The 23,476-nt window shown below is 42.0% G+C and overlaps 1 protein-coding gene across 2 annotated transcripts in view; it reads right to left on the bottom strand.

Annotated features, from left to right (window-relative positions):
• Positions 1–18,234, bottom strand: part of LOC122798272 (Y+L amino acid transporter 2-like) — a 711,221-nt gene extending 692,987 nt beyond the window's left edge. Inside the window, exon 1 of one of the 2 annotated variants that reach the window (XM_044067079.1) lies at positions 17,688–18,234. In XM_044067079.1, the coding sequence (XP_043923014.1) occupies positions 17,688–18,132 (445 nt within the window). In that variant the 5' untranslated portion in view covers positions 18,133–18,234. The remainder of the gene's footprint in view (positions 1–17,687) is intronic. The other variant, XM_044067078.1, reaches the window with a different exon arrangement.
• Positions 18,235–23,476: the final 5,242 nt, after the last annotated feature.

Here is a 23,476-nt window from a genome sequence, read left to right as displayed (position 1 = left end):
TAACAGAGAATCCCGATGGAACAACTGCCACCAAGTATGAACCAAAACTCTCAGCTAACCAAGTCTTCACAATACAAGCTAGGTCTACATCAAAACAGGTCAAAAACCAGAGGATTTAGCAGTAGCATGAACTTCCATAAAGTGGCCAGATACGTACAGGGCCCAGATACCTGGTCAGCACAATGTCAGCTTCCTAGGTACACTGCACATAAATTAAATATGGGAAATGCAATATTTTACCACATGGCTGCCACTGTCACCTTAGTGGCTAGCAGACCCAAAGGAATGGTAGCCCCAACCGTCAAGCCACTATCAGTGTCTACACTTACGCATTCTTAAAAATGTAAAACCTACAACAAAGACAAAAGAGGATAGAAGGGGTGAAATGCCAGGAAAAGGTCCTTTGAATAAAAAAGTAAAATAAAAACATTCAAATAAATGTTGATATTAGATGCCCATATATAAACAAAAGGAAACATAACATATTAAACTATGCCCTCAATAACTTTTAATGGAATAGATAAATACGGTTCTCCAGAGTCTTGGCAAAAAGCCAAAATCCACCAAAGAAACAGTTTTAACAAATATAGCCTGGAGGAAGTACATAAAAAAGTGGATTAGTTTGGCAGACATGCACCAGACAAAAAAGCAATAAAGCAGTCTTTTTCCACAGAAAGATTTCGCAACTCTTCAATGAAACTGCCATAAATTTTTCAACAGCACATAGAAAAAGCATACAAGCCAGAGCTAGAGTTCACAGCAGCCTGTCACAAAAGTGGACTCCTTCAGGGAATTCAAACAAAGTCTAGGCAACCAAACAGGGAGTATCTAGGCATACTCAGTGTAAGCAAGTGAGTACATTTTTTCTGAGTGTCTATTGAAAACTTTAACATTCAAAAACACTGAATGTTTAGATCTGTGTATGTTCACAGTACAGAGGTATACAAAGAATGCTTATTTGAAAGAAACACACCACTAAAAATAGCTTTTTATAGATATAAACAGTTGAAAATAACACTTCCTTTTCCTACTTATCTGGTGGTAGCATTTCGAGGGTCGAGTACATTTTTAAAATAAGTGGGTGGTGTAGACAATAACATTAGTTTGGGTACAAAAGAAAGTTTTCTGGCTACATCCCTGCAACCAACTAAAGGTTCTACCAATGGAAAAGCAAACTCCCCTTGAATTCTAGTCAAATTCTAGACAAATAGAATCAGGCAAGTAAGCAACACAGTAAACTCCACAAAAATGACAGATTAACAGACAAGGCAAGACACAGTAAAAACACTGTTGATGCAACAGCACCAAAGAAATAGCAATTCTCCAAACTTAAACAAATACAAATTGAGAACCACCTGATGTCGGTACACATATGTTGTAAATTCCACTAAATCCTGAAGATTATACAGCAACCACAATACAAGCAGTATCCAAATGATCTGCAGACAAACCAGGATTACCACTAAGCAAAAAACATCTTGCTTTAAACCACCTACTATAAAATTCTAGAGGAGACAAAATACTGTTAAAGCAATAATGAAGTAGAAATGTTGGTATGTATTTGAATCCAGTTATATTCACCAGGAACTTAATACCAAACCATGAGAAAGAAAAATCTGTAAACAAAACCTAACAGCAATATGAGTGGGGTACAAAGACTTATAATGCTTGGGGTTTTTTGAAAATATTCAAAGCATAAAACTGTTGATACCTACTATACTGGAATGTTCTTCGTTTATCTGAAAATTATTACAATAAGCATATTAAAACCAAGTAATAAGTATTGGTGGACAACACCATACATACAAGTACCTACCTGATAAAGCCGCTATGCCACAGAAAGTACAGTTGTGTAAAATCTTACCATAACAGTAGATGTCCTTCTCTTCACTGTTGCAGTACTCCTTACAATAGGGAGAGTTACAGAAGCTCAGGAAGAAGAGTGGGCGGTGGAAGGGCAAGGAGAACCCTCTAGGAAGCCATGCCGAATGGCTCTGGAAAAACCAGCTCTGACCCTAGAAATCACATCCAACCTGTAGTACTTGGGTAAAGATGTACACAGAAGTCCAGCCTGCCTCAAGAATAGAAATAGTATCCAAGCCATTGCAAAAAGTGCCAGAAGAAGCCAAAGCCCTAGTAGGATGAGCCTTAACAAAAGGAAGGTTCTTCCCATGAAAAGGGGAGCAAAAAAAATTAATTTAGATATCCAAAATGAAACGGGTTTGCTAGGAAACACGTAAACCTATAGACTTGAGCTCAAAATAAATAAAAAGCTGTTCAGATTTGAAAATCGGTCTCTTATCCAAATATCTGCTTTGTCTATGCAAATCCAAATTGTGGAAAACTTTCTCACTAGCAGATTGCACAGAAGGGAAAAAAAGTAAGCAAATGAACAGACTGATCAAGAGACAACTCATTAACAACCTTGGGCATAAAAGAAAGGTTAGCATGAAGAAATACCCTGTCCTTATGGAAAATTAAAAAAGGAGGAACAGCCATAAGGGTTTGCCGCTCAGACACCAATCTGGCACAGGTAAAGATCAAAGGAATGGTCTTCCAAGAATAATGCTGTTAGGAAGCTGAAGCAGCAGGCTCAAAATCAACCTGAGCCAGTTTTTTCCAAAACAAAATTAAGGTCCCATGAACGAGGGAATAAGCTTCCTGGGACACCTAATACGAAGGATGCCTTTAAGAAACTGTTTGGCCTCAAATCTAGAGGCTAAAAGGGGAGTCAACTGCAGACAGAGAAAGCTGAGAGGTGGGCCTTAACAAAAGAATACGGCAACTCAACATTGAGCAATTCACACAAATAAGAGAGAACCAAAGGAACATCCACAGTAAGCAGATCCAGGTTATGAGAAAGACACCAAACAGAAAATCTCTTCCATTTGTATAAGATTTCCTAGTAGTGGGTTTCTTGGCCTCCTGCAGGACCGAAGCACATCCTCAGGAAAAAAAAATGTGTCAGTAACATATCAAAACCCTTTCATCTACAATGTCAGTTGAAGAGTGGACAGGTGGAGATGGATGAGAGATCCCTTGTCTTGTGTAAGTAGATCCACTCTGCGAGGTAACCTGCGATGATTACCTTTGGCTAGATACAGCAGAAGGAACCAATGCTGTCTGTGCCAAAAGGGAGTCACCAGCAAGATTTTGGGAGCATCCTGTTTTATTATGAGCAGGACTTTCAGATTGAGAGGAAGGGGAGGGAAGGCATAAAGAAACATCTCCTTTCAAGAAAGAGAGAGGACGTACACCTTTCAGGCCAGAGGGCATAGGATGCTAGTACAAAATAGAGGAAGTTGTCTGTTCAGACAGGAGGTAAATAGATCTACTTGAGAAGTAACCCACTTGTGGACAATGTCCAGAAACACATCCTTTGAAGCATCCAGTTGTGGGATTGTGTTATGGACCTGCTCAAAGAATCTTCCACTATGTTCTGATCTGAGGGATAATAAACTGCCTGAAGAGTCACCTGATATCAGATACCCAGATCCTAAACCTGAAGGTATAACCTGCATACAAGATAAGACCTTGTCCCCCTTGCTTGTTGACATACCACATCACTGTGGTGTTGCCTGTCAGAATCTTCAGGAACCCTGAATGGAAAAGAGAATGAAGAGCCAGAAGAAGAGTTCTCATCTCTGACATTGACAAGGTCTTTCTTTAGTTGAAGAGACCAAAGGCTCTGCATTTTCAGTGGACCGAAGGAGGCCATGTCCAAGGCATCTTTGAAGAAATCCTGAGAGAGAACTGGAAATTGAAAAGAAAGCCCTGGGTTAAGGGAAAACTGATGAATTCACCACTTAAGTTCCAGCTTCAGGCAAGGAAGCAGAGGAATTAGAAAATCTAAAGGATAAAAATGTTGAAGCCAAATTGACTTTAGAAATCACTGAAGCCTACTCATGTGAAGTTTGGCTAGAGGGAACATAGGAATGGTGCAAGCCATGAAACCCAGAACTCTTAGAAACTCCCCGGTTGTAAATGAAGCCAGAGGAAGAAGGGACTGAAAGAAAGCTATCAGTGTTAAAGCCTTGGGAAGAGGCCGGGATGCCAGCACTAGAACAATCTGGAATCTGCAGCCTAGAAAAATATGATACTGAGGAGTCAGGAATGACTTTTGGAAATTTACACTAAACCCCAGACTTTGTTGGAGAGAAATAGCAAAGTGAAGATGCTGAAGTAATATCTCTCTAGAGGAGGCATGATTAAGCAGGTCATCCAGGTAAGGAATGACCTGTATCCCCCTCAACCTGCAAAAGGCAATGACAGGAGTGAGGCATTTGGCGAAGTCCCTTGGGGCAAAGAAGAGGTCAAAGGGCAAACAGAACTGAAAATCTCAGGAAGCAGAGAAATGTAAAGACTTCCTGAACAGGGGATGGACAGTAATGTGTAGATAATCAAGCTTGAGAGCCAGAAAAAATAGAAACACCTGAAGAAGTAGCAGAGGAAACAAGGTTTGAAGGGATAGCATCCAAAATGAAGGGACCTTCAAAAAAAGGTATTTAGTTGAGAAAGATCCAGAATGGGTCTCCAGGTGCCTTCTTTCCTGGGGACCAAGAACATTCTGGAATAAAACCCTGCCCCCCCCCCCCTCGCAGGAGTTGGAACTTGTTGAGTTGTTCATTGAGTCAACAGGCCATGAAGCACCTCTGGGAAAAAAAAAAGGGGCAGTTGTTCCGGAGGAGGCTAAGGAATGCCCAAAAAATAGGGAGGGGTCCAAACCATGCAATAACCCTGCTAAATGATGGAAAGAACCCAGGAGTCTTGGGTGATCTTTAACCAAATAGGAGGGGACAGGGAAAGATGGACAGAAAGAATATGACTGAGAACAGGGCAAGGACAGTTATACAGTACCTGGTTTGCCAGGAAAAGTAGACTTCTGAGTAAAAGGAGTTTGGGTAGCCATAACAGGGGGAGTCTTTCTACTACTCTTTTTACCCTGGGGGGGGGGCTAGACTGTCTGTGGACAAAAGCAGGCTTGGTAGAATAATACGACTGAAACAAAAATATGGTTCAACTCATGTAGGACCTTACCCTTTTCTTGCAGAGACAAAACTCCGTAACAGCACAGTGGCACCAAACAAATGCTTATTATCTAGAGGAGCATTCATAAATTTAGCCTTGATATCATCAGGCTCAAGGCTAGGCCAGGAATACCACCTCAAAACAGATCCAAAAGCAGCAGCCCTAGATGAAGCATCAGCTACATCATGGCTGCATTTAATGGAATAGTGATCAATTTGAGAGGACTTCCCTTCAGAATCAGGAAGATCTGAAATGGCTTGATAGACCTCAGGCAGAAAAGCCAAGACACACATGTTTCTATGGGTCAGATAGTTCACAGCTCTGAAGGTTAAGGTAGCAGAAGTGCACACCTTCTTACCTAGCCTCTCCATGGCTCTGCTGGCCTGATCACAGGAAAGCAACTTAGTTGAAGGCAACAATTTGCAAGCCTTATCAGAAGCCACTGAAAACACCAAAGGGTCAGCAGGAGGACATTTGTAAAGAAACTTGCAGTCATCAGGCACTTTTAAAAACTCTGAAGATGCCTTTTTAGGTGAAAGCGCTTAGTCGGTGGATGTGTTGTCATTAAATATCTCTTTCATAGTTTTTTGCTGGTCCTGAAAATCTGTGTGCAGTTGTTGCTTTTCGTATTTCAGTTGGTCACTTTTAAAAACTTATCAGGTTTCTTGGGAGCAGGGTTTAGGAATCGGAAGCCTGAGAAGCACAGGAAAAGCATCTAGCAGGGTAGCAAGAACAGAAGGAACAGAAGAAGGCCTAGGAGAGACTATCTGCAGAAGCTCATAATAGCTCCTCTGAAGAAAGCTCAGCATATTCACATTTGAAAAATTCCATAATTCTGGAAATAGTATCACCAAATTAAATCTTTTCACTAGGAGAATCAGGACTGATAGACTCTTCTTCTGAACCATAGTATAATGGAGAAGGAATCTGAGAGAAATAAGTGATTTCATCAGAATCAGCATCAGAGGCATCCTGCTCCGTAGGCCTCTTAAGAGGGGTAGAAGACCAAGGAGGGTCAGGAAGAGAAACCCCCTGTGAAGACGTCAGGGCTGTAAGGGCATTAAACAGGCCTTGGATGAAGTTTTGCCATTCACTGAGGATATTTAGGAGCAGGCAAAACGTGTTTAGTCTTCTGCTTCTTTTTAACTATGATGTCAGCCATAAAATGATTTAGGAGAGTCTGACCTCTGATGACACTAATAGTAGTCTGAACCTTTGTCCACCCTAATATCTGAGGAACACCCCCAGGATCTTCGGTAATTATCAGCCAAAGTTGCCCCTGTACATCCAAAGCAGATGTCGGCAAGGCATCTATGGAGCTGAGTGACGTTGGATCCATGCTGGTCTCTGAAAGGCTATCAGCAGCAGACGAACCGAAGAAGTAAACCTGACAATCTTCCAGGCTTTCACCATCCTGAACACAGATATCTAGTGGAGGCAGTACAGCCCAAGAATCTAACTGAGCTTTCTTGGTCTTTTTCTTCACAGACAGCTGATCCGTGGGCCAGGAAGATCCCACCATAGTGTCTTTAGCTAAAAGTTTAAGTTGTTGGTTCTCCAAGTAAATCACAAAGGAAGAAAGCAGACTATGCAACGTCTTAGGGACAAAAGTTTGACAAATCTCACAAGATGTATAGTTGTGGGAAGTGCCTAAACAGAACACTGCTTGTGACTATCTTTATGGGGAATCTGTCTCCCGCACTGGCATTTTCCATTTCTGGATGACATGAAACCAACAAATAAAGATAAGAAAATCAAAAAACCAAGTGAGGCACTTGTATGACAATGGTTTGATAACCAGCTGGCAAACAAGGGTTCAAAGTGATGACCGAAGATGGCATTTGGACTTGCAGCAAAGAAGCTCTAAGGATGGTACATCCTGACATCACCTTTATGCCCTACTCCATGTGCAAGGAGCATAAGTGAGATGTATAGCATACCCATTATAACCTAAAGGCTTTGGTATACTGGCTGGACATCAGCCTGCCCTAGGCAGGAGATCCCTATTGCAAAGAATACTGCAACAGTGATACGAAAGGACTTCTAGTTAGGTTTGAAAAACTTATACTTACTGTGGGTTCTTTGTAGCAAACAAAATTCCAATAAAATCTTGAACCATAATGCTACATAAATACCTTTGAGGAATGTACTGTATGTTCACTAAATGGAACAAGCTACTGCAAAAGTCAAATCATAATTGTCCAATAACATTTCAGACTCCTGACAGACAAACTGCAAAGTACAAGAAAACTTTTTTTGAGTCTCTGTGAAAATATGCTAGTGCCTGGGAAGTTGCATTTTTTAATTATGCACCCAACTGACTTACATAAAGAGGATTAAAAACAACCCATTGTGTGTGAGCATCTGCCTTTGAACCCACAACATCTTAAAAGTGAGCCTGTAATAGTTAACCTCAATATGCACATCAACTGCTCCTGGCAGAATGCCGTTATATGCCCTTAACTAATAAAGCAAGAGGCAGAGAGATATTTCAAGGTCCACTGAGCAACAGTAATATTTTTATGCATGTACCTAATCTTTCTCCTGAGGTAGAACAGTGATCGCAGATAAGAGGAGACAATGTGAGCATGTCTATGTCGGCGTACACTCCACAAGGTGTCTTTCATCTTTCTTATCCTGGTTAGTAAATTCTTTTGTGCTATGACCAAAATACTCCCATGTATTGCTAAAAGTCATTTACCACAATAATGATAAAGGCTCACAACATAAGGAACTTCTAGACAGAGGCTTTTCATATCCCCCCACACATACACACAAAAAGCAAGCTTCTCAGGAACTTGGGCTTCTTACCAAACTTTGGTTACAGGAATCCAAGCCTCTACACCAGCACAGTCAGGCTGGACTATATTTCCTAAAGCAAAATTGCAATCCCTTCGTGGGAGAATAGACCCCAGCAGACTTCAGGATTTGTCTTAAGTCACACGCTTGCCATATTAGATTCTGAATGAAATTTCCATCTTTATCACACTGTGCAGCAAGACTGGCAGGACTTAGCCTGGAATCTCAAACTTTCCCAGTATACCTACCCCCTTCCTTACCCTTGATACTATGCAATTTAGGACTTTGCTCCAGGTCACTAAAATACATGTAAAGAACCATTTACAACAATGACCAGCTACATTAACTATTAAAATTGTCATATGAAAGTTCAAACAGGCACTCAGGACTGAAGCTGGGAGACAGACTGTGGGTATGATGATGAAGACAGAATTACCAATCCAGATCCAACATCACAGTAAATACAGAACTTTTATATATCTAGCTTTTTTGAATTCCATCTTCATCACCTTGAGGACAGACATTCAAACTTATCCTCCTTGTGGCCTCTCATGGAAGAATACCCCTCCCACTCAGTTATGATGCCATCAAAGAATGAGAGGGACCAAGAGGTCCCCATCTAGATCACAGCATCTTGAGGTCAGTGATGCCAATGTAACCACTACATAACCACCACCTAAGGAGGCATTTTTAAAGAATGCCTAAGGATTGTCAGAACTCTGGGAGAGCAAACTTTAGGCAGGCTCTGATGTTAAAGTTATGTTACATTTTAATAGGAACAATTAAATTAAATGTGAAAGCCACTTGTACAAAATTCATTTGGAGAGTTTTGTGTTCACCTCTTTGACTTTGAAGGTACAAGTCTATAATACAGTCTACAAAACACCTATGCATTGTAACAAAACATTCATTTTTGATTGAACAATTGGGGGAAGAAAACACAAGTAAGTTAACGGACTGATAAAAGCCGCCTCCATTATTATCTTAGGCACTAGGGATTACTTCTCAGGGATATACTATCTTTATAAAATGCAAAATAAAAACTCATGAATAAAGTAGCGTACAACTCTAAATTCTCATGGCTGAATAATGGCAACACAAAAAATAAAGCCTTATAAGGTGCAAATTTAATATCTGCCATATAAGCCAGTTTAAATGGCATAAGAGTCAAGCTTTCATGTAAAACAAAAGTCCCAAAGGGGAACTGGATTTCTGACACAACTTTAGAAAGGCAGCCTCCAAGGAAGTTTTACAACCCTTCAAAGAGGCTAAAGACAAATAATTTCCATCTTGGAGAAAAATATGAAAACCAGAAACATCTGCTAGGCAAAGTCTGAATGAAGAATAACCAAGACTAGAGTCAAATATCTGGGATAGTCATGAATGTTCAATTGCAGAGCTGCAAAAGGAACTTTGGTCAGGGTCACAGCCCATAATAAGAAAAGTACAGTTTTGTACCTACCATAAATGTAGATGTTCGAAGATCCACATTGCTGCAGTCCTTACTTATGGGTAGTCCGCTGTCCTCGGTCGGCCCGAATACCAAAGTATTAGGCTGACGTCGGTCATGGGCGCCCAGATCTGACATCAGAGCGTCAGGGTATAAAAGCGCATGACCGACATCATATCCTCAGTCTTTTCTTGCCCCAGATGTCAGAAGGCCCAAAAAAGAAAGGCCACAGCCAAAAACAGAATACCTCTCAAAAACAGGCCCAACAACAACCATCATCCAAACCATATAACCATGCCAAACTACAGTGGGGAAGGAGGGAGGGTAAATTGGACTGCAGCAATGTGGATCTTCGAACATCTACATTTATGGTAGGTACAAAACTGTACTATGTTCTTCATCTCACATTGCTGCAGTCCTTACTTATGGGTAGAATCCCAAAGCAACGGGAAAGGGAGGATGGCAAAATCATAAAGCATTAGGGGCTGCTAAAATGCCCTGTAATATAGCAGTGGCAAATCCTGCCCTAGACTTAGAATAAAGAGGAAGGTGGTAATGTTTAGAAAAAGTATGTACTGAACTCCAAGTAGCTGCTTCCAAAATATCTTTTGTAGCTACCCCCCTTAGAAAGGCAGTAGAGGTGGCAGTAGCTCTAGTGGAATGAGGTCTGATTCCAGCCGGAATCTCCTTACCATGATGGGAATAACAGAAAGAAATACACAACCCAATCCACTTAGAAATAGTTTGTTTTGAAACAGGTTTACCCTGAGAACCCAAAGCAAAAGAAACAAACAACTGCTGAGACTGTCTGAACTCCTTGGTTCTGCTCAAATAATAACGCAACTGCCTGTGAATATCCAAAGTATGCAAAATCTTCTCCCCTTTATTTTGGGGGTTTGCATAAAAAGTAGGCAAATGAATAGTTTGGTTTAAGGCCACACTAGAAACCACTTTAGGCATAAAGGAAGGGTTAGTACGCAAAGATACCCTATCCTTATGAAAAATCAGGAAAGGCTCCACTGCCATAACGGCCTGTAATTCAGAAACCCTTCTTGCAGAAGTAATGGCCAACAAAAAAGCAGTTTTCCAAGACAAATACTTTAACTCGGCCGCAGCTGCAGGCTCAAAAGGTTGTAGAGTAAGTTTTTCCAACACAAAATTGAGATCCCAAGCAGGAGTAGGAGCTCTACGTGGGGGTCTTATGTTCTTTGCCCCTCTAAGAAATTGCTTAAACAAAGGATGAGAGAATAAAGGAGGGTCACAATCATAATGAGCAGAAATGGCTGCAGCATGAATCTTTATAGAGGAGAAAGACAAACTTTTGTCCAGTAACTCAGCAAGATATTGAAGAGAAGCACTTAAATTAGGCTTGGAAACATCAAAATCCTTCTCTTTGCTCCAAATAAAAAATCTCCTCCATTTATCAGCATAAACTTTCCTTGTACTAGGCCTTCTGGCCTCCAAAATAACATTCAAAACTTGTTGTGGCAGCTGAGACCCTCCAGGGTCTAAAACAGAATATGCCAAGCTGTTAGATGCAGAGACTGAATCCTGACATTGAGGAAGTGACTGCCCTCCTGAGACAAAAGATGCGGAATTAAAGGTAGAGGCCATGGAGGCTCCTTACTAAACTCCTCAGAAGTGGGTACCAGTGCTGTCGAGGCCAATCCGGTGCTATCAGAATCATGGATGGTTTGTCTTGTCTGGCCTTCAAGAGTACCTTGGGGAGGAGAGGCAGAGGTGGAAAGGCATAGACATGAAGATTGTTCCAACTGAACGATAGAGCATCCACCTTCCAAGCTGTGTGATGAAACTTTTTTGTGCAAAACTTTGGCAACTGGTAATTTAGTGGAGAAGCGAACAGATCTATGTCTGGAGTCCCCCATAACACTGTCAACTGCTGGAATACATGAGGATCCAATTTCCACTTGTGAGGATCCACTATTTGTCTGCTCAACACATCTGCTAAGGAGTTCTGTGCTCCTGGCAGAAACCTTGCTTGAAGATTGAGGTGTAAACTGAGAGCAATCTCCCACAAAATCATCGCTTGCCTGCAAAGTGGGTATGAATGGGTTCCCCCTTGCTTGTTGATGTACCACATGACAGTAGTGTTGTCTGTTTGAATCAACACCTGCCCTGGGTGAAGTAAATCCTTGAAAGCCATTAATGCAAACTGGACTGCTAACATCTCCTTCAAGTTGATATGCAAATGTTGAAGTCTGACAGGCCACGTGTCTTGCACCCATTTTCCAATGAGGTGTGCTCCCCAAGCCTTGTCCGAGGCATCTGTCGTTAGAATCTGACTCGCCTCTGGTCGGGTCACAGAGAGTCCCTTGTTTAGGTGACATTCCTGAGCCCACCACAAAAATTCCTTCTGAATGCAAGGTATTATCTGAATGACAGTGTCTAGATCTTGGCAGTGTTGTGTCCATACATTTTGAGATACCATTGAAGCTTCCTCATATGCAGTTTGGCATTGGGAAGCACCAGAATACAAGATGCCATGAACCCCAAGGCTTGAAGGACTGTCCTTGCAGTCAGCCTGGACTGTAGAGACATTTGATGGAAATAAAGAGAAAGGCTTCTTTGTTTGTCCGGGGTCAAAAAAGCCATCTGGGAAGCTGTATTCAGTCTCACACCCAGAAAGCACATGTCCTGAGAGGGTACTAGACTGGACTTTGTTTCGTTCACAGAATACCCTAGGCATCTTAACACTACCATCACATATTGTAGATGATGAAGAAGTTCGTCTTTGTCTTGAGCAATAATCAGGCAATCGTCCAAATAAGGATAAATCTGTATTCCTCTTAACCTGAAAAAGGCTATCACTGGAGCCAGAACCTTTGTGAACACTCTGGGCACAGTAGATAAGCCAAAGGACAATGCAGAGAACTGATAATGTAAATTTCCAGCTCGAAAACGCAGGTACCTCCTGCAACTGGGCCTGATAGGAACATGAAGATAAGCCTCTTTGAGATCCAGAGTTACCATCCAGTGGTCTTTTCCCAACAGAGGTAAAAGCTGTTGTAACGTCAGCATCTTGAACTTTGGAATGTCCAGATAAGTGTTGAGGATAGATAAATCCAAAATCGGTCTCCACGTGTTCCCTTTCTTTGGAACTAGAAACAGGCGAGAATAAAATCCTAGGCCCACTTCTGACAGAGGAACTGGCTGTATAGCTCCCATTTGAAGAAGTAAAGAAATCTGTTTGTGAGCCTCTAACCTTTGCCGAGGAGGAACATCTGGCATGCCTTTGAAAGGAGGCAATGTATGGAAATAAAACTTGTAGCCTCGGTTTATAATGTCCAATACCCATTTGTCCTGGGTGACTAAAAGCCAGTTTTGCTTGAAAAGTGCTAACTTTCCTCCCAAAGGAGCTGCCAGGCAAGAGGAATCTGGCAGCTGAAAATGCAGGTCATTGGCCCTGTTTACGAAAGGACTGGCCCCTGCCCTCACCTGCAGACTGTGCCGGCGAACTCCATGTTCTAGGTCTGAAGGAACTCTGAGCTCTGCCCCTACCACGTCTAGATCTGCCCCTAGACTGAGAATCAGAAGAAGGGTAAGTCCATCCTTTAGTAGGCCAATTTCTACTAAACTTTGGAGGTTGCACCTGCAAAAAATCTTTAACAGTCTGCATAGACTTAGCCTTGTCCTCCATTTTTTTTAATACAGACTCTACAGGAGGACCAAACAAAACTTCAGACTGTAAAGGGGCATCCAGAATTCTAGTCTTAACATGCTCAGACAAATTCTGATCCTTAAGCCAGGCATGCCTTCGAATAACTGAACCAGTGGCAGCCACCCTAGAAGAAGCCTGTAAAGCATCAAAGCCACACTGTAAAGAATGCTTGCCCACCTGTTCAGAGACATGTACCAAATCCTGCAGTTCTTTACACTCAATACCCTCTGTTAAAGCATCCACTTTAGATTTTAGCTGAGAAAGGAGGAAATTCTGATATTTCAACATATGAAACTGGCAATTTAAAGCCCTCATTGCTAACGTAGAAGAGGTATACACCTTCTTACCCCATCTATCCAAAGCTCTAGCTTCCTTATCTAGAGGAACCGGATTTTTACAACAGAAGCTCTAACACCCTTAGGCCCCTGACTAATAGTTTCTGGGTCTGCCCTAGGACTTTTATACAGATATTTATGAGCCTCAGGCACCCTGTAATACCTGTCTGGTTTGACTGGCGCAGGAGGCACAGAATCTGGATTAAGGGAAGCCTCCGAGAAAACATCTTGAACAACATCCAAAACTGGAGGTATAGCTAAGGGTCTATGCTGTGGTAAAACAAAATTTCCTAAGGCTTTTCCGAGGGTCAGAGAAATTCTGCCCTTCCCACTCAAAATGCTCCCTCATGGAATGTAAAGTTTCTGAAAAGAAAAATTCTCAGGAGGAGAAGCAGAAGGAGTGGAATCCTCTGCATCAGAATCCGAATAAGGAGGAAAATCTTGAATGTCTTCCACAGAAGACTCTGAATCATCTGAGGCCTGCTCCAAACTTTCCAACTCTAGCTCTACCCTGGGCCTCTTATCAGGAGGGGGCATAGAACCTCTAATTAAAGTAATCAAATCTTCTGCCATTTTAAGCATGTGCTTTATAGGCACTGACCCTGAGGAACCAGGACTGACACCAGAGGAAGGCAAAACAGACCTGCCCTTAGAAGGAGCCTTAGAAATAGTAGCAGAAGGCCTAACCACCCTAGGCACAGTAGGGAGAATAGTAACCTGTGAGGCCCCTTCAGCCTGGCCTGAGTCCTGTGAAGCCACCTCTTGCAAAATCAAAGTTTCCCCCTGAGTCTCAACAGAAACTTCAGCCGGATCCACCTGCTCCCCTGTAGCTTCTAATGGACCGGCGTCCGAAACGGACGAATCATCCTGCCTAGGCTTCACAGATTTGTCTTTGCGCTTCTTCGTGGAAGCGGGCGTCGGAAGATCCGATGGCATATTATAATTACACCGCTTGCCAAAGACTAACCTAGCGCAATCTAACCTCCGTTTTATAGTGCGCTTATTGAACCTAGCACAAAACCGACACCCGACTACGTCGTGCTCCGGTCCCAAACAAGGAATACAAAGTGAGTGGTAATCCCTATGCGGTATCTGTTTCCCACATGAAATACAATTATTCACTTTTTCTGACATCCGGTAAATAACTGAGGCAAGAAAAAACAAAAATATTCCCCAACGGGGTACTTAGCCCAACTTGGTATCGGTCTGAAACTCCAAATTCGACGCCGAACGGCACTTGCAACACTGCTTCTGCATCGGACCATGCGGCAAAAAAGACTGAGGATATGACGTCGGTCATGTGCTTTTATACCCTGACGCTCTGATGTCAGATCTGGGCGCCCATGACCGACGTCAGCCTAATACTTTGGTATTCGGGCCGACCGAGGACAGCGGACTACCCATAAGTAAGGACTGCAGCAATGTGAGATGAAGAACATCAAGTCCACTCGCTCTTCTACGTCTTTCTTGTATTTGCCTCTGAGCATAAGTGGACAAACAATGCTGTCAAGCCACTGAGGAGGAAAGTTTGGATGAGGACTGCCAGATGGATAAGACAGGGGATTTCTGGATGGCCATGGACACAAGACATTCCACAAGATGATGCCACAGCAGGGGAACCACATATGCCAGGGCCAAAACACAGCTATCAGAAGGAGTTTTATGTCAAACAACCTGACCTTTTCCAGAAACTTTGGAATACACAAAATGGTGGGAGGGTGTAAAGGAAATTTGGAGGGGTAATTTCTGGTTGAGGGCATCTCTGGGATGTTCTCCTGAGGAAGGAATAAGGGAAAAGTTGTTGCACTGTAGACTAGACAGAGGATGCACACTGACTGCAATAACAGCAGAAGAGACTCTGCATTTTCGATGGACAAAGTGACCACTTAACTCAAGTGGCCTCAGTAAGCAATGTCTGATCCAGGCCACTATGGAAATGGGCTCTCCAGTAATGTGGCTAGCAATCAGATGGTCATTGGTGGCAAAGGCTCATTCTTGTATTGTTACAGCCTCCCAGCAGAGAGGGCAGGAATGGGGTCCACAAACCACAACCATATTAGCAGTGTAGACAGCAGCTGCACTATTTAGATGGAAGTCCTAAAAGAACCTGCAGTGTGAGGATGGCCCTCATTCTTAAAATATGTGCAGACTGTAGTTCATCTGTAATTTGCATACCTTGGCTTGTCTGCTCTTAAAAATCTGCCGCAAAACCCTACATCAAATGCATCAATTGTGACTGTCAGAGGAGGGATTGGGTCTGACCAGAGACAGGCTGAGCTCCTGAACCCTCCAACAGATGTGATTCTTGCATTTGCGTAATAATCTTTTGAACTTCCCAATCATGTTAACTAATTGACCCCACTAAACCTTGAGGGTTCAATGTAGCACTCTCAAGTTGTATCTAGAAATGGCTTTGAGCATTTGGACCATGAAGATAAAAGTGTCCATCAGCCATAGTATACAGAGGCAAAGGGTGGCTGGAATAGTTTAGAAGGTTATGTTCTGAAGGATAGCATTCTGTCTGGATGAAGATAAGCTCAACAAGCCAAAATGTCCAAGTTGCACCCAATGAATGTGATGGACTTAGTGGTCATCAGCTGGATCTTTACAGCGTTAAATGACTGAACATCAACAGAAGACTCTCCCTTAAGTTTATCAGGTTTTGTATGGTCAGGACTACCAGCAAACAGTTATTTAAATATGGGAAGACTCTGGTGGCATGCATTGTTATGTGCAATGCAACCAAAAGCATGCATTTGATGAATATCCTGTTCATAGGTTGACACTAGGCTATCTGCCCTAGGGCATTTATAAGCCTAGCCAGAGTGTGTTTGGCTTTCGCCACCCTTTTAGATTAGTTGACTGTGCCTCTGTATAGTAGGTCACAGAAGGTAGCCCTTTTAAGGTTAGTTTATGTACCTCTGTCAAGCAGGGACACAGAAGAGATCCCAGGGGTAAACTTACGATCTCCCATCCACTCGTCAAGATTTCTCTTGAAGAGGGTCAGTGAGGGGCTCTGCCTAACATGGATTGAGATTTTGTTCCAGAGTGAGGGGAGCCTCTGGGATATGAATATGTCCCTCCAGCATGTCCTATTTATTTCTGTGCTGAGGTTCAAGTCCCTGGAGCGTGTAGCTCTAAGGGATTTGGATTTCCTGAGGTGAAGCATGTCCATTAATTCTGGGTTGGACATGGCTTTATACGTCAGACACAGATCGCCTCTGAGTAGGCGGTACGCAACTGAGTAGAGCTGGAGTTTCTTTAGCCGAACTGCATAGGGCATCTGTTTGAGCCCCTTGATCCTCTTGGTGAGATACTTTTGGGGTCTTTCCAGTTGAACGTGTCGGGTAAGGTACATCCCAAACGGGGCATTGTACTCAATTATGGGCCTGATGAGTGATGTGTAGAGGGGAACAATGACCTCTCTTGATCTAGATGTGAACCCTTTCAGGATAAGGTGGGCTATATAGAAGGTCTTTCTAACCACTTTGGCAACGTGATTGTCAAAGGACAGATTGCTATCTACTTGGGTCCCCAAGTCCCTAATTACTTCTTCCGTACTTAATGGATTACCACCTGTGTGGTAATTTGTGGGCACTTTGTTTTTCCCAAAGGGGATGACTATGCACTTTTTGGCATTTAGCTTTAGGCCATGGCTCTGGCACCAGTTATCCATCTCTTTGAGACCCTTTTGGAGGATGCTTGTGTCAGTCGGAGAGTCAATTACAACACCCAGTTTGCAGTCATCTGCAAACTTGGTCAGCCATAGTCCACCCATGTTAGCCTGTACCTCGGAGAAATATATACCGAACAAGAGAGGTTCCAGGACTGAGCCTTGTGGGACACCACTTGTAACTGGTTTAGAGTCTGACATGGCACCTGCTATTCTGACCATGTGGGTTCTATCCCTGAGCCAGTTTGCAACCCATCGTGTGTAAGAGGAAGTGAGACCAAATGCCAGTGTCCAAAATAGAAACAGATATGCCTGCTGAAGCAATGAAATCTTCTCATCTGTGTTAATTTAATGCGGAGGTATACGTGTTGCAGGATCAGGACAGAAGACTAGAAAAATGACTGCTAGCTACTTAAAATAGTGACCTACTTTTACATGGGGCAAAAAAGATCTGGAAAAGAATCCTAATCGACACAGTATCATGGCGAAGGGTGAAAGGTCAAGTAACCTTGGAAAGTTGGAGATACCAGGCTCAGGTCTTGACAGCCTTAGTTTCAAGATAATAAAGCTGAAACTGCCAATCCCAGATTACTCTCACATTACTACTATTACTGGTGCGCATACATCTGTAACATGCAAGTATTTAAATCTACCAGAATGATACACTGTAAAAACTTTTAAAAAGTTGTGAAATGCATTTGAGTAAAACAAAATCTTGCTTACAAATTATCAAAGCAGCAACAAGGCGTACAGCCATGTAAGGTGGATTGCATGTTAGATAGAAAGGTTGTATAATGTAAGTGGCAAATGTGATTGCAAGTACTGCTATGCTTGCAGGATCCACTATCAGTAATGAAGTCCACAGCCTAACAAAAGCAAGTAATCCACCAAATGACTCCAAAATATAGGCATAACTCGCTCCAGACTTGGTGATGGTTGTTCCAAGTTCAGCATAGCATAAGGCTCCAATGACAGAAAATATTCCTCCTATCACCCAGATGACTAAGGAAAGTCCATAGGATCCACTATACAACACCACTCCTTTTGGAGAAATAAAAATGCCTGATCCAATCATGTTCCCTACAATCAGGCAAACCCCATGTATCAAAGACATCTCCTTTTTAAGTGTCAGAGAGTTTGTCAAGTCTTTCTGTAAATCATTAGCCATTTTCAGCTAGTAATGTACAAGACAAACTGGGCTTAAGACTGTAAACCTTAAATTAGTGCAATTAATAAGTAGCCAAACACAAGTTTTCAGTTATCCAAGTCAGGAATCTGAAACAGAAAATGAACAAGAGTCAGAGTACAATCCAGAAACAAACAAGTTACCTTACAAAATCCTTGGCTGCATCTAAATAAATGAGACTATGATCCAAAAATATATGCACACACAAACACATGCACATGTGCGTGCAGGCACACATTTTACTCAACATGCCCAAGGCAGTTGGGTTCACTTTTTATAATTTCTGTAGAAAGTCAAATACACACACGTTGTATATTTTATTTGGCCCCAAGCCCTTACTAACTTCAAATAACTTTCTTTCATCCCCTGATGGTGATCACAGCAATTGTACAATAAGTAAAATAGAATTATTAGTTAAGTACTTAACACTTGGTATCTGCTGTCTTCTTTCATTCCTCCTCATGTATGTGTTTCGGATCAGACTCAGCCGCATTTCTTCAGACTAGAATCCAAGCCTCGAGATCCTCCCACTAACCACAATAGAGCTTGCTGCCCATAGATAACAGAGAGCAAAGAAAGGGAGAGAGAAATTTAAATACATCTCCATAACCAGAGGCTAAAAAAAAATAGGAATAGTTCCCAAAGATAGTTCTCGCCAAGTCTTCTAGAGTTCTAGGAAGGGGGATAAGTGGGTGGGAAGGTGAGGAGGAATGAAAGAAGACCTCACAGATACCAAGTTATGGTAAGCATATACAGTGGATATAAAAAGTGTACACACCCCTGTTAAAATGCCAGGTTTTTGTGATATAAAAAATGAGACCACACTAAATCATTTCAAAACTTTTCACACCTTTAATGTGACCTATAACTTGTACAATTCAACTGAAAAAACAAACAAATGTTAGGGGAAAAAATATAAAAAATAAACGTACAATAAGCTGGTTGCATAAGTGTGCACACCCTTAAACGTATACTTTGTTGAAGGAGCTTTTGATTTAATTACAACATTCAGTCTTCTTGGGTACACACCTGCTATCAATTAAAGAGACTGATTAACCCCAAATAAAGTTCAGGTGTCCTAGTAGGATTTTCCTGACATTTACTCAGTTGCCTGCTACAGCAAAAGCCATGGTTCACAGAAAGCTTACAAAGCATCAAAGGGATCTCATAGTTGAAATGCGTCAGTCAGAAGGGTACAAAACATTTCCATAGCACTGGATACACCATGGAACACAGTGAAGACAGTCAACAAAAAGTGGAGGATAAAATGGGACAACAGTGACATTGCAAAGAACTGGACGTCCCTCCAAAATTGATGAAAAGACAAGACGGAAACTGGTAAGGGAGGCTGCCAAGAGACCTACTGCAACACCGAAGTAGCTGCAGGAATTTCTGGCAAGTACTGGTTGTGTACTACATGTGACAACAATCTCCCGTATTCTTCATATGTCTGGACTATGGAGTAGGAATGCAAGACGGAAGCATTTTCTTAGACTGAAAAACATCCAGGCCTGGTTAAAATTTGCAAAACATTACATAAAGTCTCCTAAAAGCATGTGGAAAAATGTATTATGGTCTGATGAGACAAAGGTTGAATTTTTTGGCCACAATTCCAAAAGGTATGTTTGGCACAAAAACACTTCGCATCAGCAAAAGAACACCATCCCCATGGGGAAGCATGGTGGTCGCAGTATACTTTGGGGATGCTTTTCTTCAGCTGGAACTGGGGCTTTAGTCAAGGTGGAGGGAATTATGAATAGTTCCAAATACCAGTCACTTTTGGCCCAAAACCTTCAAGCTTCTGCTAGAAAGCTGAAGATGAAGAGGAATTTCACCTTTCAACATAACAATGAGCCCAAGCATACATCCAAATCAACAAAAGAATGTCTTCACCAGAAGAAAATTAAAGTTTTGAAATGGCTCAGCCAGAGCCCAGACCTAAATCCAATAGAAAATATGTGGGGTAACCTGAAAAGGGCTATGCACAAGAGATACCCTCACAATCTGACAGACTTTTTTATATCCACTGTAGCTAATAAATGGTCTCTTTCATTCCTCCTCAAGTATGGGTAGAATCCTCAGCTATGCAACTCCTGAGTGGTCTCAAGGAAGGATATGCTGGAGCACTTCCAAACCAAATCACGTCCTGCTCTGGGAAACGAGATCCAGTTTATAATGCGATACAAATGTGCGAGGCCAAGACCATGTGGCTGATGCACATATATCATCTAAGGAGAACATGGAAGAGAAGGCAGATGAGGTGGATATAGACTTAGTGGAGTGGGCCTTATCAGGGCAAGGTAGCTGTAATCCATTTTTGTTATAAATGAAGGTGATACAGTCTGTAATCCACTTGGCGAGAGTAACCTTTGAAACCACCCAATATAGAAAGATGGGAGAGGGTGACAAATAACTGATCAGACTTAGTGGAGTGGGCCTTAGCAGGGCAAGGTAGCTGTAATCCATTTTTGTTACAAATGAAGGTGATACAGTCTGTAATCCACTTGGCAAGAGTAACCTTTGAAACCACCTGATATAGAAAGATAGGAGAGGACGACACAAATAACTGATCTGACTTTCGAAAGGATTTAGTCCTGTGCAAGCAAAAATGTAACTGTTTGTGAACATCTAGCAAATGCAAGACTCGTTCCCCCTCATTAGAGAATTTGGGGAAGAAAACTGGTAATTGAATAGCCTGGTTAAGATTGCCTTCTGTATCTACCTTGGGCATAAAGGCAGGATTTGTATGAAGGGACACTACCCTTGTGGAAAATAATGTAAGGTGGGTTAGAAGACAATGCCTGAATTTCTGATATTCTCTTTGCTGAAGTGATGGCAACAAAAAGAAAAGTCTCACATGAAAAACTTTAGGTCGCAATCACCCGCTGATTCAAAGGGTTTTTAAGTTAAGCTCTGCAAAACCACAGTAGATCACATTATAGAGAGGGATCCTTTACCGAAGGCCTGAGGAGAAAAATCCCTTTCAAGAAGCCCTTCCATAGTTTAGAAGCTGAAGGGGAATTGAGAACATTGCCAGAATTAAACAAATTAGAGACAGCCGTGAACTGCAGTTTGATGGTAGAGAAACTGGCTCTTTATTTGAAAAGAGATACAAGGAAATGGAGAACATCTGAAATAGGTACAGCAAGAGGGTAAATGTTCTCTTTAAAAGTCCAAAACCAACAAAGTTCACCAACAGGACTTGTAGACACAAAATTTATTTACAGGTTAAGCGCTTTCATCAAAATAAAATTGACTTCATCAGAACAATGTAAAAACTGTCATAATGATTTAAATATATTGCAATTACACAGGATAGGTTGGATTCCCACGAATCACAAAAATACCTTGAATAAATTAATACCATAAAGACTAAATAAACCATTTTTTTAAAAAACATTTAAAAGTCAAACCCTTTCTGCTCTTTCTTTTAAAGCAGGCAAAATGGATATAAAATCATTCAATCCTGGACACAGGTTGGCTGCTAAACGAAGTTGCCATTCCTTTTTTTTTTTTAAGTGTTTTTCCAATTGCCGCCCCTGGGGTTTACTTCTATTATATCCAATATACAAAACTTAAATCCAGAAAAATTGGCACATAATTTACTATGCCTGAACAGAGCATTAGTTTCTTTTAAATTCTTAATATCATATAAATGTTCGTATATCCTGGACCTGAGAGCCCTCTCAGTTTTCCCAACATAAACCCCGGGCAGGAATTACACTTAGCCAAATATACTATTTTACTAGTATGACAATTGCCTTTTTTAAAAAACACTGTGTCCTGGTTAATATTGTCGAGTTTTAAACTAACAACTGACGATATAAATCTACACTGTGTACAACAACCACAGGCTTTTGTGAATTCATTTGATTTTGCACTACTGTTGTTCATATTACCTTCTAAAGTAAGTTTCAAATTGCGACCCACTTTAGTACAAAAAATAGGTTTTTCACCCACTGCTTGTAAAATATTAAGGTCACCCCTAAAAATATTCCAATTCTTATAAAGGATATTCCTTATATCATTGTAGTGTGAACTGTATTGTACCACACATGCCTGCGTAAAATTATAGTTAGAACTCTCTACTTTTACATTATTTTTTGTTTCAAAGAAACCTCTACCTAACAAAGGTTGGTACTTCAAACCCCACACTCAGAATCTCCTGTAAAATACTCTCAAGTTCCAATGGATACCCTCTCTCCAGAAACATATTCTTAAGGTAACTGAATTCCTGAATGACATCCTCAAAATGAGAAGTCATTCTGGAAATTCTAATGGCCTGTCCCTTAACAATACATTTTTTCTGGTGGCCAAGGCATAAACATGCTTACTAAACCTGTCCATCGCTCTGAACTCCCTATTCAGTGGATGGACAGTGGAGCTCGTTCCACTAGCTCCTTTTTGGTAGCTGTTGCCACAACCATGGCATCCACTTGAATACCCTTACTCCAATAAGTTCTATCTTGGAAGGGGATAAAAATTTGCCTTGGTGCATGGGGATCAGTTCGAGAGTCCAGTGGCTTCCAGACCCAGCTGGACACCAAATCCACTAGCTCGTCCACTGGGAGAACCACCCAGGATGTAGATGGGTCCATCCCGAAGGCCTCCAAAACTAAGGACACCTCAGAGACAGTAGGTTATGCTGACCAACCACCTCTCTGCCACAGGATCGCTAAAATGTCTCCAAAGGAGATGTCCTCCAATGGTGACCAGGGAGATCCTTCCCCTTCATCAAAGTTCATATCCTCTGTGATGGACTCCGAGGGGGAGTCAATGTGCCTCTTTTTCCATGTCCTGCTATGTGGAATCTCTACTATGGGATGCTCAGAGGAGGTTTTGGAAGAGAAGGGGGCTCCCTCTGGGGAAAGTGTTTTGAGGCCAGTCTGGATGGGCTGACTCGGGACCGGAATGACGGGCTCAAATCTCTGATCCAAGGGGAGTTGGTGGGAAGGGTCGCAGCTCAAAAGGACCAGGTCCCTATGGGTAGAGAAAGCCCTTCCTAACACTAGGAATACTGAATGACCCAGAATATCCCTTCCCAACCCCACCGGAGCTGAGGTTACAGAAGAGTGGGTCAGAATCCCAGAGCCCTGGGTCCCTGGTAGAATCAGACCTGATCTGTCCATCACCTAAGCACTGAGAGGAAGAGATGGCTCCAACAAAGTAGGAGCCAAAGCCCTCCCCCAGATCTGATGCAGACATCCTGGATCCAAGACCTGCTATGATCTGAAGATGAGGGAGCTGAGGAAGTCAAGACAACAGTCAGAATGGAGGAAGGCATGCTCTGTACACGCAACCCCGGATCCTTTGGGCTGGCTATGAC

Source organism: Protopterus annectens, chromosome 3.part1 (genome assembly GCF_019279795.1).
Source record: "Protopterus annectens isolate FY-2018-M chromosome 3.part1, PAN1.0, whole genome shotgun sequence".
Lineage (NCBI taxonomy): Eukaryota > Metazoa > Chordata > Ceratodontiformes > Protopteridae > Protopterus > Protopterus annectens.
The sequence above is the reverse complement of the archived record's forward strand: the minus strand, read 5'-3'. Positions and strand labels throughout refer to the sequence as shown.